We start from the raw sequence: 17567 nt of genomic DNA on the forward strand, positions 1-17567 counted from the left end.
AGTTTGTTTTGCATTTGCATCCTTTTGACACAATTGCCCTTTTCTTTTGCTCTTCTTATCTTTTTTGATTTTTGAATTCTTTCATCTTCAACAACTCAACGAATCATTTTAATAAGAAGATTAAAAAGAAGGCAAGTTGAAAAAAGATCACATTGTTAAGGTGTGCAAACATTTGTTCTCCTTGTTTCAGTCAGAATTGATGAATCCAAATGAGAAACATATTTATTCCTCAAGAATCGTTTTATTTGCCCGTTTCTATTTTCTCACAAAAAGAATTTCATTTGTTTCTTAGAAGCGGTTGCAATTCCATCTCAGAATGCATTTGCTTCAAATTGAAAAAAGACAAAAAAAAATATCATCATTATGAATTTCTGTTGGTTTGATCAATCAGAAACAAAAAAGTTTTCCATTCTTTCCCATTCAGCCGAGCTCTGCTGTCTCGTTGAACATTTATTGCAAAAACAATTATTTTATAGAACAAAGCAATTTGTGTTGAAGTTGAACTTGCTTCTTGAAAGAAAATAAATGACGTTTGAATTTTTCGTTTATTTTGTTGAGAAAAGAATGAATATGAACATGTTATTCACTGAACATGATAAGCAAAAAGGATTTTCGAGCTATTGATAAGTCTATCGATGAGTTCAAAAAGAAGTCATCAAATGAGCATTTTTCAGGTTTGTTCATGATTCTGTGATTTGAAAGCCCAATTCTGTTTGTTATTTTATCATTTTCGAAGAATTTCTTCGTGAGCTGGGGCGTTGCGATGGGAATGCACAAAGACAGAAAATCCTTGAAATGAATGAAATAATTGAAGAAATGGAGGAAGAAGAATTTGAATCTGTCTTCACAAAAGAAATGTTCGATGAAATGGACGAAATGATTAAAGAGGGGGAAGTGAAAATTGAAAATGCTTTTTATTTGCTGAAACACCTTGGATATTGCATCGTTTTGAATGACATGTGGGTTTCAGGTTTTGGGTATTCTTCATTGAACAAAAGATTCGAGAAAATGATTATAAATGAAAAAGAAAAGACAGAAGATAAGGATGAAAGGCTTCTGGTTGATCTTTGTAAAAGTTATGCTTGTATAAGCACCTTCTTCTCAAAGGAATTGATTTCAATCTGTGTACCGTGCCTTCTGAAAGCTGCATCGAGCAAGAAGAGAAACAAGGAAACCCAAAAGGAAATAGAAATGGCGTTGTTTGCTATATGTCACATTGGGAAATGTTTTGTATGATTTTTCTTTTCTCTCTTTGTTGAATTGATTTTGCTTTTTTTTATCTATTTTTTTTTGATAAGATATTGGATTATGAACTGTATCGTTATAAGATCAAAGAGATTATCCTTTATCATCAAAAACACAACAATCTGACTCGACTTGCATGTCAATCATCTTGGCAGTTTTTGGTAAACGGATTACCATACTACGATTGCTTTGAAGGGGTAATTGTGAATGAACTGCATTTTGCGAGAGAAGCAGCAAGAGAATTAAAAGAGCTGATGAAAAGTGTGGATTGGAAGAGAAAAAAAGAAGAAAGAGGAAGAGAAACGAAAGAAGAGCTTGTTTTATTGAGATGGCTTAAAACCTTGGAACGTTATTTTCTCTCTTGCACAATGTGGAATGAAGAATTTGTCGGACTTTTAAACAGTATTGTTCGGGTATTTCTGGCAGCTAAGGATAATTACAGAGAAGTGTACCTTCAATGCATTCATTTATTGAAAAAAATAGCAGATAATAAAGCGATAGAAATTGACGTCTTATTGAAAGGAGGAGCTGTTAATGCAGTTTTGGAGAAGATGCAGCTACAAACATTGAATAAATATGAAACATATCAATTCATGTTATTTTTTATTGAGATTTCAATTCGATTGAAAATAAAGAAGAAGGATGAAGTGGAAGAAGCGAAAAGAAAGGCAACAAAAAAAGAGTTTTTGGAAAAGATGGAAGAAGAAGGATACGAAGACACCATCACAAGCTTTCATGAAATTTTTATTTTTTTCAACAGACAATATTGTCATGGACTGTCGTTGAATATTTCAGACTATTTTGTGAATGTTTAAAGAAAAAGAACGTGTTGAATTTTGAAACTCAAAAGTTGTTCTTTCTTTTCTTATCATTTCACAAAATGGAAAACAATCCTTTAAAAAGCTCTTCATGGATTTCTCAACAGATAATTCTGCAAGGAAAAATTCGACCGTTGATAATTTTCTGAAAGGTTCAAATACGAACATCATCTGAATTAATCAAGTGTGTTCCAATTAAAAAAAAGTTTATTCTGTTGCTGCATTTATTTATTTGATTAGAAAGTTTTGTCCAAATATGAAAAACTATATCTTTATTTCTTTATTTCTGAATTTCAACTATTTTTTCTTGTTTAGTTAATTCAACAATTATCTTGAACAGTTTTTTGACACTTTTTTTGTGAAGAATGACAATAAAAATTTGTATGAGAAGAACCATATTGACTTTATTTTTTCAATTATTTGTTAAAAATATCGTTTTTTTTCACGCATATGCGGACTTGAAGAGAAACACCTGTGAAATCATTGATAAACATGTGTGTGATTATTTTCAAAAAGAACGTGTCTTTGAAAATGGGTGATTATTTTTGTAATCATAACTATTTTCGGGGTATCGAATTTTTATATTTCGTTTGTCAATGAATTGAATATTATTATTCCAGTATTTTTTAAATTGCATTTGTATAATGAAGCACATTTTAAATTGCATTAATGACATTTTTTTGAAGATAGTGTTATCACTTTTATATGTTCACTGACAAATATGCAAAACAAATTTTCAAACCAAATATTTTTACAAAAAAAAAATGATTTCAAAAAGGATCAGCCATATTTCAACACATCGAATAATGTGAAGATTTCAATAATTATATCTAATATGGCAATGTGTGCTTAAAAAAAAATATTAATTTGATTTCATTTTTTTTATTGAAAAAAAATGGTTTGCTCAAAAAAAAAAGGAGAATTTCAAATAAGTTTTTTTTCTTTTGTCAAAAAAATATTTTTTTGGAAAAATCATATTTGTTCAATTTTCTGAGGAAATAAAAATATAGCGCATTTTGATTAGATTCTTGTTCCGGCCAACGAAATTACATATGAATTGAATAAATATCATTATTTATGAAAAATTCCAATTTTAATAAAATGTTAAGTGCCTGAAGTGAAATTCTTTCGAAATGTTTGATATTCTTTTTCACTTGAGTATGAAACAAAAGATATTTTCACAAAAATATTATTCAATTGCCTGATTGCCTTTGAACCATTTTGGATATTTTTTGAGCAAGCACTCAAAATGAATGATCCACATATTTTGTTTGATGAACAAAATCGAATGTAATTATTGACTATTATGACAAATGAAATTATTGAAACAGGATGAAATTCTTTCGGGTTTTGCTCAACTTTTTGTGAAAATGTCCGATTGTGATAATATCCCAAATTGTTTGAAACAGAGAATTCCAACGCTGATATTTATGATCAATAATTTATCTTTCAAATTTTTTTGATATTCATGAAATTCATGTTAAATTAACGTTTTGAAATTTTGGTAATTACTATTTTGAGAGTTTTCTTATGTCATTGATTCTGACAAAATCGTTTATTAGAAAATTTGAAGTCTTTGATGAAAAACTTATTTCCCATTGAAATAAGAACCATTTTTTTTTTGAAAAGTGTATTTTGAAAAAAAAATTTCTTTGTGATTCTATGAGATGGGAAATTTATTAGAATGTGTCAAAAAAATGTTTGTTCACAGAATGATGTGCTGATATCCGATATTGATCGTTATCGATGTGATTGGATAGGGTTTCGACTTTGAAATGAACTTATGAATAAGCGTTAAAAAGGAGAAAAAATAAAAACAAGAAAAGAACCAAATTTTTTCTTCATTCTCAAAAAATGACCATTATCCCTAATTTTTGTCCTTCACTTCTTCCGATTGTTGACTTTTGTTTGAAAATCATTTTTAACATTCACTTTGTTCAGTTTTTCATTTTGCATATTTTTATGTTGAGGAGGAATCAAAAACTTTCAAACAAGTGGACAAACAAAAAATGAATGAAAACGACTTATTCGAAATTCATATTTCAAAAAATCTCACCACTTATTTTTTTGAAAATCCTAAAAAATTTCCATTTTGAATTTGTCTCATTTTGAACATTTTTTTTTTTTAATTACAATTTCTTTTTTTCAAATCTCAAACAATAGAAAACAATGAACTTCAAAATCCTTCGAAGAATAAAATATCTAAATACAAGTGTTTGAAAATTTAAAATGGATTTTTGTCCTTTTTCGTGAAACAAGTTGATATGATATTTTGAAAAGACATTTTTCTCGAAAGATAATTATTGATTAATTCAAATCATTCTTCTTAAAGGCAAGAATAATTTGCATAACTGTAATAAAGTCGTTGCACACAAATGCGTTAATAAGTTGAAAAAATAAACAATAAATAATTACAAATGTTGAGTTTTTTTTATTTTGCGCAACCATAACAGATGCTTTGATAACTATAAAATCCAAATAAAACCTTATTGTGAGAGCAGCATCAAAAGGAAAGGGCAAGAACTACTCTGCTCTTTGCATGCGATGGAGATGCGGAGGGGAAAGGGTTATAAGCGAGGGTTTTTTTGAAAGGAGGGAGAATAATCAAACACGTATTCATCCAGACAGCTCAACAGCTAGAACAAACAAAATTCGGAATAAAGGCAATACGTCCAACAGATGCTTCAGCAGTGGGAACCTTTTCATCTGCAAGAGCCAAATTGTTGCAAACAGCGGAGGAGATGCTGATCATTTCGTCAAAACGCAACAAACGTCATCCGCGTCGACAGAGAATGCCTTTGAGTGCTCCGCTAGTTTTTTTTCCAACGTCACCTTTTTTTTGTTACATGTATTATGTTTGCCTTGGCAAGAGAAGCCAAAATTATTTCATTGATTTTGCCAATATCCCAAATCAACATCCAATTTCATTCCGATTTGCATTCTTCTCCGAATATGCTCCCATTTTAATTGCGAATTTATTGGATTTGCGAAAAATGCATTGGTTTCCTTGAATTGAAAAATAATTCTCGGAATAGCACTTTTGCATCAATAACTTTGAAGTTGTTGAGAGGTTTGAATCATTTATTTGTAAATTCAATTCAATTAGCTTTCCCGTTATCTTTCCCTTTTTAGATAATTTAGCACGAGATATTTCGAAGATACACCAGATTTTGTTCAAAGACGTGCAATTGATCAGAAAAGCTGTGATTTTGAACGATTTTTCATTGGAAGGCTTTGGACAGAAAGAAAAGACAACATTGTTGGAGGACAAGGAAGAGAGCGAATGAAGAGAAAGAAGAAGATGGAAAAGAGAGTGAAAGGAAGGGGTTGATGAGAAGGAGAAGGAAAGAGATGGAGGCAGAGCCAATGAAGAATGGAAAGCAAGGAACAAGAGATTGCGAAGACAGAAGAGACAGACGGAGAAGGCTATTAGAATTTGACAATGAGAACGGTTGGCTAACGGAGAAGGAAAAGATGCATGCTTTCTTGTTTGCAGTAAAAAATTATTTTTTTTATTTTTTCTGAATGATGAAAGATTTGTGGAATTGGAAAAATTGAAAGCTCAAGAATTTTTATTTTATTTTTCTTTATTTTGCAAAATGTGTTTATTTTTGAGAGATTACAAAAAACAAGTTTGATCCCTTTGTATATTTCTTTGCAATTTTTGATGTTTCTGATTTTATCAAGAATATATGCAGAGAAGGTTTGCATGACATTCACTTTTGATTGGAACAAATGGTTTCTTTGAGACATCTTTTCTCAATGAGAAAAGCAGAGAAGGATATTTTTGAATTGCAGAACATCAGCTGTTTGCAAAAATGAGTCAGCATTAATTATGGAGAAGAAGCAAGAAAGAGGGAGAAGAATAACAAAGAAGAGGTTATTTGGATGTTCGTGGGTTCGAAGCAGACGAAGCTGAGTGAAAAGACAAAACAGGTGAGAGTATAAAGAGCATAATGGAAAAGAAAGAGGAAAAGAAGAGGAAAAGAAAGAGAAAGAGGAAAAGAAAGACTCGCCATTTGATTTCAATAGGTGAGGCGATAATTGATAGCTAGAAACAACACATTTCAAAGTGAAATTAAGAGCGTATATGTTTTGACATTACTTTAATTGCTTTGAAAGCCTTTATTGGACAGCAGTTTCTTCTGAAAAGGTTTTTTTTTTCTTTTATTCAGTTTTATTCCTATTTTTTTTTAAACTGTTATATTAAATTAAATTTTTTTGTGTGCAAATATTTCACCTGAATCAGCATATAATTCATGCCCGACAATAACAAAAGAAGAAGCATGCTTTGGACGTGCATCAACTGTTTTTCAAAAAGCCGCAAAATGATTGCAAAAGAAAAACTTTGATTTTTCCAATTGTGTTGAAAACAATTATTAAGGGATTGTTTGATCATCCAGAAAATATTTTATTTTTCAAATCAAAATTTATCATCATTCCGCATGAGAATGCATTTGTGCATTTTTGCATGCTTGCTCCTTGTGAAGACATTTGAAGCACAAGATATCTCTGGAACATCCGCATTGGAGAACAAAGGTTTTCTTTTGGATTGTTATTATTTCAATAATTCTCTTTATTTTGGTCAAGGAAACTCAAATAATACACAATATCTGTCAGAGACTGATGTTGAATTATTATTTGAACAGAATGCATTGTTAGAAGTGAAAAGATTACAATCAGGACTTTCTACAGTGAAAAACACATTTTTGGGATTCTCCAATTCTACAGTTGGACTGAAAAATGTGGCACTTGAACATTTATTTTCATCTTTGATGTTTATTACTGAAAAGTCGAGAGTCATGTTGGATTCCTGCAATTTGCTCCAAAAATCAACATCTCCTTTTCTTTTGCAAAGAGGGTCAATCAACATGGTGAATTTGAGTTTGATTTCTCAAAAGAATCTGAACCCTTCCAGTCTCATATTTTCATCGGATTATTCAAATACTGCTATTTTGAGAAATTCCATCATGGAAAATCTAGTTGCATCTTCTTCAGACAATTTTCTATTGTCAGGAAAGAGCAAAAGTGAAGAGATTGATAATTGCGCCTTCAGAAACATGTCTGTGAAATCTGATAAGAAAAGCGATCATTATGTGGAACATTCATGCTTTCGAAGTTCAATGGATAACTGCCTCATTTATTCGTGTGTGAATGCATTTGAAGGAGGGATTTCGAGTGGATCTTATTCTTCACATGAATTTGTCTGTAAAAACACAACTGTAAGCTTCGGGAAAAGAGAAACGAATGCTCTTGAGAAAAAAGGGCAAATGAATTTGACAAATAGTCAATCATTTTCGTTGTGTGAATGGGAAGATTGCACAGCCGAACAAGGAGGTGCTCTCTATGTTCATGACAATGAAAATGCGACTTTAACTGTTGAAAATTCGTCATTTGTGAGATGCAACGCTTCATCCACAAGAGGTGGAGGAATATATGCTTTGAAAATCGCTGAATGCATCGTGCAACATTCAATATTTGTTCAATGCACATGTGCTTCGACAACAGATTTTGGCGGAGGAGGAATAATGGGAGAGTTTATTTACGTTCAATCAATGGCTGATGATTGCTCCTTTCAAAATTGCTCTGCAGGAAATGATGGAGGGGCACTTGAACTGTTTCCGACAAACACTCAAAGACAAAAACGTTGCGTTACTAATTCTTTGTTTGATAACTGCCGATGCAACAGTTCCTCTGATAGCGCAGGTGGAGCATTTATTCATTGGGTTCCAACGGACAAAGTTATAATTTCAAACTGCCTATTCCGAAATTGCAATTCAATGTGCGGAGGAGGCGCTGTGATACAGTATATAAATGCTAATAATAATGGAACATTGCTTTATTACTGCTTTTTTCACAACAATTCATGTGTGAAAGGAGGGCACGATATTGCTCTTCAAGAATCGAATTCAAACAATATTGATTCCACCTGCTATTCAACAAGAAATACAACAAACAGAGTTAGCATTATATATAACTCAATTGTTGATAAAAGTGAATGGCTTAAAAACTATTTTGAAAGAATCAGATTTGCCTCCTCAGCGCAAACAGAACCAAATTCCATTGACACATATGCATGTGGACGGGATGAAAGCCATCCATGCAGAACCATCAGCCATTGTCTCACTCAACTTATTCCAGACTTTGTGAAGGATATCAAGATCCTATCAGGAACGATTACAGAGACCAAGAATGTGGATTGTGGAATTAACACTTATTCAATTTACGGTCAAAGCGATATGAGCACAACAGTCCAAACAGAATTAGATGCAGCTGGGATGTCTCTTTTTTCTGTCTCGACAGGCGCATTCTCTTTAAATTTCATCACCATTGAGCATGATCCTATGCAAACGAATAATCGTGGCTCAAGGCTATTTGAGATCACAGGAGCAGGAGAGATGCATATCAGCAGGATGAACATTTCTGCTGGAAGTGAACAAACCGGAAATTCAGCATTTGCTACAGAGCTGATTAACATTCAGAGTGGTATGCTGCAGATGGAAAATGTGAACTGGGCAAAGACAATCTCATCAACCTCGTTGTTTTCGCTTTCTTCAACAAATGAAATATCATTGACGCTTTCAGGCTGTGCCTTGAAGGGTATTGAAAGAACAACGAGCGGAGCGGCAGTGATGTCGTTTTCCGATGACAAGGCAAGCATTGATGTGAATTGTTGCAGTTTTGAAGGATGTGGAAGCAGAACATCGGCTGATGGGGGATCGATGATGCTGTGTGTCGGGAGTGAAAATGAAGTGAAAGTGAAAGGCGGACCTTTTGATGGATGCTTTTGTTCAACAACAAATGGACTTGGGGGAGGAATCTTTCTTCGATTGCTGAATGAAAATCCCAATTTCCTGATATCCTCTTCTTTTGGTGCAAACACTGCCAAATGGGGGAATGATATTTTTGTCATTTCGCCAAATCTAGAAGTGACTGCAAAGCCACAAAAAATCACGTGTGTGACAGCCACCTTGGATTCTATTGAGAAGGTGAGAGGATATGACAACGGAAACACAAGTGTTGCTATACCTCTGTGCATCTATCTCCTTCCCACTCCAAAAGAAATAAATGTGAGTGGCACAGATGCATCTGACAATTCGCACTGCGGAATCGTCAAATTCCCCTGTTTGACTTAAAAGCACTCCCTCACACGTAAAACGGGGCAAAAGAAAGTTGTAGCGAATCTAATGATTATGATAGATGATGAACTTAACTTTCCCAATCGCTATAATGAAATTCGAGGAAATAATGATCAAAGCGGTTTGACAGTTTCTGATACCACAGCAGGAACAAATATGGCAGTGGTGACAGTTGGGGTTGAAACGGAATTATCGAAACTCATCTTATCTCTTCCGTCATCCCTTTTTCTTCGCTCCATTTTCATTCTCTCTTCATCATCATCTCTTCTTCTTCAATTCCAAACACAAAAATATGCACATTGATCAGATGGCGAAACTCCAACACACTTGCCTCCCTTTCACCATAATTGTCTCATGCATTTACGCCACAGCATAATCCTCCATGCATCCAACAGGATCCAAACCACAATTTCAGATACACTCTTCTCCTTTAACTACCATAAAATCATCAACAAGTCCACTTCTGCTTTTTGCAGATTTTTCTTCTCCAGAAACTCAAGCAGCACTTCTTTCTCCGCATCCTGCGACATATATCCCCTGTCTCTCCACTCTGCCACCTGCATCCTCCCTTCTGCTTTCACCCCACCTTGAGCCCTCGCTCTCTGCTGCAACACACATTCGACGAAATAATCATCAAATGTACTTGATATAGAGCAAACAATTTTCTCAGCAAGAAGCGTAACGTACAAAATTACGTGAGAGTGCTATCATACTTCAGTGAATTGCTTTATGTCCTTTTCGCATTGCCACTTTGCAGCACGATCGATCCTGTCGCTTACATCAGCACCTCTGTCGACATCTACGAAGATGTCGTGCTCATCAACACCGCTTCATACGTATACACACGCACCTCATGCATCTTCTCCCACTCCACAAACTTCCTCACCTTCCATTCTTCCTCAATCACCTCCCACTCTTCGCTCACAACATTCAAAAACTCCTGCACAACCATATGCTTCATCTTCATTCGTTTCCCCAAGCCATTCAACTCCAGCCGTTGTTTCCTCTCTTTCCTTCTCCTTCTTCTTCATCTTCTCCTTTCACTTCTTCGGTTCGACTTCCCTCTGTTCTATCAGCGCCTGCTTCACACTCATCTCATCCAGAGATATCTCCTCAACGAATCGCAGTCATCCCTTCTTCTTTTCCTCAGCATTCGCCCTGCTTGAAAGTTCAAGAATTCCAATATAGCATTTCGCTTTCTTCTTAGTCGCCGTCACCACATTCATCAACTTCTTCTTCTTCTTTATCTTCTTTATCTTTTTCTTCTCCTTCTTCTCCTTCTTCTTCTCCTTCTTCTCCTTTTTCTTCTCCTTTTTCTCCTTCTCCTTCTTCTTCTTCTTCTTCTTCTTCGTATTCGTATTCGTATTCGTATTCGTATTCGTATTCGTCTTATATTTCTGCCACATCCCAATCAATTTCATCATTTTCTCCGATGCATTCTTCATTTATAATAATAAATACATGACGAATCGGAAGTGATGTTCTTCTTTCGTCTTCTTCTTCTGATGCTTTGCTGTCTTCGCTTTCGCGCAAAATTCTATTTCATCAAGAACAGATGAATATTCAGATAAAGATGAATGCTACTGAACTGATATTGAATGAATGGAGAGAAATCAAAAGAATAGGAGAAATGAATAAAGAAGATGAAAAAAATGAAACAAAATTAAAAGGAAGAAGAAAGAAATGCAAAGAAGATGATTCTGGTTGTTGAGGGAGAACAGATAGAATGGACAAACTGGAACAATCACTCACAATGCATTCAAATCATCAAAAGCAGCAGCAACAACATCAACATCCTCTTTTGAACAACACTCCATTTTTTTGCAAGAATAACAAAAGTTCCCATAAACCAAGTATTCTATTGACATCTGCTGGTGATGTTAGTTATTCGTTCGCTCCTCTACATGCACCGTTATTGCAAGTTGAAAATGGACATCTCTGCAGAAAATATGAAAGAAAAAATATTCTTTCTTTCAGAGAACAGAAAGAAAAACGTCTTGAAAGAAGATTAAGCTGAGGCGAATAAAGAGATGGAAACAACTTCACAACAGCGGAGACGTTTTCTTTTGTTTGATATGATAAGTGGAAGGAAAGGCGAGTAAACGCCGATTTCCAACTTCGATTTTGTTCAGCTTCAAGAAACTCATTCGTCATCTTCTGCTGCCGAGCTGCTGTTTCAGATGCATTTGCAGGTGCAGAATAATCTTCGGTTTGATTATTCTTCTTCTCTTCCTAATTCTTCATCTTTTCACGGTTGCTCACTATCTTTTCTGGTTTCATCTCTTCAACCACACGGAAGTGCAGGCTATTAGATGAAAAATTCTGTAGTGACAGAGACGAAAGGGAAAGATGAAGCTTAGCTATGACAATACACAGAGATGCAGGCGCATTCGGCTGGGTGCTCATATCGAAAGGTGAGAAATGTGGAGAAGAGAATAAGGGGAAAGGAGGATATATAAGATTAGGGAGAACGAAAAGGTGGGAAAAACGAAGAAGATTCTGAGAAGGATGCTGCGAGTGCACAAACACCAGAATCTTTTGAAGGAGCATTGAATGAACAGTCTAATTCACTAAATCTGAATAATTTGATAGAGCAGCCACCAAAACAACTTAGCAGCAAGAATTTATATCTTCTATTGTTTCATCCTCTATCCAATCGTCATAACAGACAGTTGAATACGAGGCAGCTGAACTTTGCTGGTCGAAATGCACTGCTCTTTTGTGGCTTCTTCTTCTAAAGCAGATAAAGAAGCAGAAGAAATGCAAATGAAGATAAAGAGAAATCAGTTCCTGGTTTTATTGAATGTAATGCACGGAGATAAGATAGAAATTATTTTAGAGATTTGAGTTGAAAAGAAGAATAAAGGAAGGAAGATGAGGAAAGAACATTCAGATCAAAAGAGAATATGTTGATAAACAGAGGAAGATGCTTGAGAAGGGAAAAAAAATTGAAAAGCAAAGCTGCAAATAGGGGCAAATGATGAAATTCAGAAGAAATCAAAAACATGAAAAAAGTTAGAGAATAAGGAATATGACGAGAGGTGATGATAAAGAAAAAACAAGAGATAGAAGAAAGAAAGAAATTCCATTGAAGAATAAGAAAAGAAAAGCAAAACCTGTCATTTTTCTCAACGTTATCAGCTATTCCTGCGTTCCACACTCTTTTTGTTGGGGTTGTTGAATCACAACTTTCAAACGGAGATTGAGTAATGGCATCACCATTGAAGAACACATCATTTCCCCTTCCATTTGTTACTGTATTTCCATCGAAGAAGCAAAATGAGATGAATTTATTTCCGCTCATCCAATTTGACGTTCTTGTGCAGCACAACGCAGCACCACCGTAGGAGGATGGATTTTCGACTTTGCTGTTTATGAATTGGCAATCATTAACCAAAAATTTCTCTGGTTTATTTTGTGGGGGCCAATGAAATGTGAGAGAGCCAGCAGAATCACCACCAGAATTTGCGACACACCAACATTTGGAAAACAGGAATTGACCGTTTGATGGCAAAGAATATATATCAAAATACCAGCCGGTTCCACACCAACTTGTTATTGAACAACTTTCCACTCTGTTTTCTGAGAACGTCCAAACAGAATTTGATTGTGGGTTCCTTGCGTGAACTGCTCCTCCATGTAACGCAGAGCAACTTGTAAAATTGGATTGGATAATACTTAACTTCAACGAACGATTACAATACAATGCTCCGCCATTATAATTACCTGTGGTTGAACAATTGAGAAATGAGCAAGAAGTGATTGTGAGATTTGCATTTGTGCAAATAACTTTAAGTGCGCCTCCATGATCACTACCACCAGTTGAATTATTCCATTCGCACCATTCGAAGAGATAGCTGTTCTCGTCAAACGAATCCAACCTTCCAGGTTTCGCTTTTTGAGATTCAGTTCCAACATGAACAACAGCAGCATTTGATAAAGAGCGTGTTTGGTGGAGGAAAGAATCATTGAAGGCAGAGAGAGAAGTGGATGGGCTGTTGAGGTTGGGGAGAATAGCGCCATAGATGGGGTTGTGGGTGTGTTTGAAGATGGTTGAGTGGATGGAGAGAGATGGGCGAAGGGAGAATGAGGGGATTTCACTGATATTGATGACGGTGGAAGTGGAAGTGGTTATTGTTGAGATGAATGAATTGAGTGAGAGAGAAGGAATGGATGGAAGGGTTGGATGAGATTTGGGAGAAGAAAAGAAAAAAAGAAGAAATAAATGAGAAGAAGAGTTTATTTGAAAAAGCCAAAAGGGATGGAAAAATTTGAAACGGCGAAATTGTTTAAAGTTATTCAGTAATTCTTTTTAAAATTTTCGTTTGCAAAATATATTATCATATGTGCTTTTATCAAGGAAATTACAAAAAGATTAGCGAATAATAATTACATCAAACAAAGTCTATTTTATTTTTGTTTTATAAACTTTTTTTTATATGTTATTTCGAATTTTTTGGAAAAATATATATAAATTGAAGAAAATTCATTTGAAATTATTCATCAATAAACTTTCAATGTTGAATTCATACATTATTCAATATGGATATGTTCAATTGAAAAATTCCGAATTTGAATTATTAATTTTCGAAATTGATTTATTTTTTTTCCAATTAGAATTATTTTTGGTGTATAAGATAGAAATGACATGTTTCAGAAGATATTGATTCAAATAAATGTATTGTATTATCTTTTAAACTGAAAATAACAATTGAAAATAAGGAAATAAAATGAAGAAAAAGAAATAAAAATTTCTCTGATACACATATGTCTATATATATCGAGATTAAAATGAATACAAAAAAATAAATATTATCCAAATTGAAAAGAATGTGAATAATAAGTTTGTGACTGTTACAAAATTCAAATACTGACATCCATGAAAATGTTAAAAAACGATAAAACGTTTATTCCATTTTGTGCACAACTTTGTTATATTGAATGATCAGTCTTCATCCATTCTGGAACATCAGTCTTGACATAGTTATTCCAAAATGTTTTCATTGTCCATCCATTCTTGTTGCTAATGCATTTGTCATGTCTCATCCATCGAGGTGGTTCTGTTTTGACATATCTAATCCAGTACATAGCCATGGTCCTTCCATCCTTATCCGCTTGCGTAATTCCATGTCTCATCCACTCCGGCGGTTCTGTTTGAACAAATTGAATCCACAGCATGGCCATTGTTGATTCATCATTGTTGCGAAGTGTGATGTCATGTCTCATCCATTCCGGGGGTTCTGTTTTGACGTCTTGAATCCAAATCATAGCCATCGTTCTTCCCTTCTCATCCGCAAGCGAAACGTCATGCCTCATACATTCTGGTGGTTCCTTTTCAACAAATTGAATCCATATCATAGCCATTGTTGCTCCATCATTGTTGCGAAGTGAAACATCGTGTCTCATCCATTTCGGTGGATCGGTTTGAACAAACTGAATCCATAGCATGGCCATTGTTGATCCAAAATAGGTGTGAAATGTATTGTCGTGTCGCGTCCATTCTGGAGGTTCTGTCTTGACATGATAAATCCATAGCATCGCCATTGTCCATCCGTTCTTATTGCTAAGTGAAACATCGTGTCTCATCCATTCTGGTGGTTCTGTCTTGACGTACTCAATCCACAACATGGCCATCGTCATTCCTTTATCATTTGCAAGCGTTATGCTATGCCTCATCCATTTCGGTGGATCTGTTTTTTTCTCCACAATCCACTTCATCGATAATGTCCTCTCACTCATCCAGCCTTGCCCATTATCCATTATCATCCACAGTGGAGGATCTGTTTTGATGATTGCAATCCAGTGCATAGCCATTGTTCGTCCTTCCTTGTCTGCAAGCGTGTTGTCGTGTCTCATCCATTCTGGCGGTTCTGTCTTGATTTCCCTTATCCACCACATCGCCATTGTTCGTCCATCCCTGTCAGCAAGCCAAATTCTATGCCTCATCCATTCTGGTGGTTCTGTCTTGTTCTCAATGATCCACCTCATTCCCGGCGTTTGTCCTTTACTATCTTTCAATGTATCATCAAATTTCATCCATTTTGGCAATTTAGTTTTAACAAAAATTTTCCAATAATCTGCCATTGTCGATCCGTAATTATTTGTAAGTGCAATATCGTGTCTCATCCACTCTGGTGGCTCTGTTTTTACGTGTTCAATCCACTTCATCGCCATTGTCCTTCCACTCTTATCAGAAAGTTCTGCATCGTGCCTCATCCATCTTGGCGGCTCTGATCGAACATCTTCAATCCAGTGCATAGCCATTGTTTTTCCTTTTTCATCTTTAAGTGTTACATCGTGTCTCATCCACATTGTTGGTTCTGTCTCCACATATTCAATCCATATCATTGCCATTGAGCATCCTTTATAATTTGTATATGCAATATCATGTCTCATCCATTCTGGTGGCTCTGCTTTGATATTCTTTATCCAATGCATCGCCATAGTGAATCCTTCTTTATCACCAAGCGTGATGCTATGCCTCATCCAATCTGGCGGTTCTGTCTTTGCATGTCTTATCCAATGCATCGCCATTGTCTCTCCACTCTTATCAGAAAGTTCCGCTTCATGTCTCATCCATTCAGGGGGCTCTGTTTTGACTTCTTGAATCCACTTCATCGCCATTGTCTCTCCACCGCTATCGCGAAAAGTAATATCATGTCTCATCCATTCAGGGGGCTCTTTTCTGATGTGAATGATCCACGTCATGGCCATTGTTTCTCCATTCTTATCATCAAGTGTAATACCGTGTCTCATCCATTCTGGCGGTTCTAATTTATTCTCTATGATCCATAGCATTGCCATTGTCTCTCCTCCTCTATCGCGAAGTGTAATGTTGTGCCTCATCCACATTGGTGACTCTGTCTTCACATTCTCTATCCACAGCATTGCCATTGTTCGTCCAAACTTATCGGCAAGCGTGTTTTCATGCCTCATCCATTCTGGAGGTTCTGTTTTTATCTCCATAATCCATATCATCGCCATTGTTCTTCCCCACTTATTCCTTACCGAAATATCATGTCTAATTTCTTCTGGTGGCTCTGTTTTGTTCTCCGTAATCCAATTCATTGCTCTTGTGTATCCATCTTTATCTTTCCTTGGATTTAAAGAACCCTCTTCGTTTCCCATTCAGATTGTCTTTTGGATCACAAATAATTGTGTGCTCCTTTCGTTTTCCTTATTTCAACATATGGGAAAGATCTAAAAAAGCTTATTATTTGTGCAAGAATGCACATATGCAGACCTCAAATTTTTTGAAAATTTTTGCAAAAAAAGAAGAATACGGGAGGAATCGAACCCGCATCCTTCTCGTCCTGTCGCAACACCCTAACCTGTTGTACTATTTCTGCACCCCAAAGGGTTCTATTTTCACTTATTCTTTTATCTATATCCCTAACCCTAAAAATTTGGTCGATTAAATAATTCACTTTTCTCATCAAAACCCTAAAAAGAAGATTCGAGCAACCCTGGGTGACGTGAAAAAAAAAGTTCGTTACGTCCGTCACCAATTTTCCACTTAGAAAAAAAAAAAATTATTATTATTATTATTATTATTTAATTAAGAAAAGAACAACCAAAAAACAAAATATAAAATATTTGAACATTAATAATTTCTTTTTTGAATTTTTTGTGAATGATCAAGATATCCCATTGCAGAACAATTCATTTTTTAAACAAAAATAATCTTCGAAATGGCTTATTCATAGAACAAATCAGTTTTATCTTGGTGCGAATTCAAATTTTTTCACACTTATTCTTTTATAAAATTTCAATTTCTTTCTTCTTTATTAACATGTGTTTATTTTGTTTGAATTGTTGAAGTGTGACACTTTCCAACTAATATTAGTCAAAAAAAAGGGAGAAGAATATTGAAAATACGTATTTGGGTTTGCGTTTTATGTTGATGCTGAATTTGTAATGATTGTGATAATATCTTATTTATTTTATTCAGAAATGTTTTCTGACTTGAAAGATGCAATGGAGATGCGCAGACAGCAAACTGAAGAAATGCATGGAGTAATTGATGCTATGTGTGACAAAGAATTTGATGCTGTGTTTGCAGAAGAACAGTCAAAAAAATACACAAAATGATCGTTCATTTGAAATTGAGTCTGGAACTGAAGCTGTGTTTCTGGAGGATGTTGAGTATTGGAAATTTATGATGAGCGTGAATATTGATGGTTTGAATCGTTCGTTTCTTTGTGAAATATTAGAAGTTTATTCTCGAAAAGTAGAAGAAAGAAGAACAAAAGAAAGAAATACTCTGGTTTATCTTTGTGATTGTTATCTGCTGCTCTCTAATGGTTAATTTTCAAAAGAAGTTCATTCCATTTTTGTTCCTTGTTTTTTGAAAGCTGTTTTGAAC

General features: G+C 34.9%; 4 protein-coding genes across 4 annotated transcripts; 2 read left to right on the top strand and 2 right to left on the bottom strand.

The window, feature by feature from the left end:
• Positions 1-592: 592 nt before the first annotated feature.
• Positions 593-2147, top strand: MONOS_16205 (uncharacterized protein; the record flags this gene model as incomplete). Its single annotated transcript, XM_067869121.1, has 3 exons — positions 593-674; positions 737-1230; positions 1299-2147. 3 exons carry the CDS (start codon positions 593-595, stop codon positions 2058-2060), a joined length of 1338 nt encoding a protein of 445 aa, XP_067732921.1. The 3' UTR covers positions 2061-2147.
• Positions 2148-6415: 4268 nt separating this feature from the next.
• Positions 6416-9640, top strand: MONOS_831 (uncharacterized protein). Its single transcript, XM_067878711.1, has one exon. It carries the CDS (start codon positions 6509-6511, stop codon positions 9197-9199), a length of 2691 nt encoding a protein of 896 aa, XP_067732922.1. The 5' UTR covers positions 6416-6508; the 3' UTR covers positions 9200-9640.
• On the bottom strand, positions 9637-10154 carry MONOS_830 (uncharacterized protein; the record flags this gene model as incomplete). Its single annotated transcript, XM_067878699.1, has 3 exons — positions 9637-9807; positions 9916-10030; positions 10081-10154. The coding sequence occupies 3 exons, from the start codon at positions 10152-10154 to the stop codon at positions 9637-9639; spliced, it is 360 nt and encodes a 119-aa protein (XP_067732923.1).
• Positions 10155-13725: 3571 nt separating this feature from the next.
• On the bottom strand, positions 13726-16381 carry MONOS_829 (uncharacterized protein). The gene has a single exon (XM_067878687.1). It carries the CDS (start codon positions 16328-16330, stop codon positions 14135-14137), a length of 2196 nt encoding a protein of 731 aa, XP_067732924.1. The 5' UTR covers positions 16331-16381; the 3' UTR covers positions 13726-14134.
• Between the last annotated feature and the right edge of the window lie 1186 nt (positions 16382-17567).

The sequence above is a fragment of the Monocercomonoides exilis genome (assembly GCF_001643675.1).
Source record: "Monocercomonoides exilis strain PA203 chromosome Unknown scaffold8-1962414, whole genome shotgun sequence".
Classification (NCBI taxonomy): Eukaryota; Preaxostyla; order Oxymonadida; family Polymastigidae; genus Monocercomonoides; species Monocercomonoides exilis.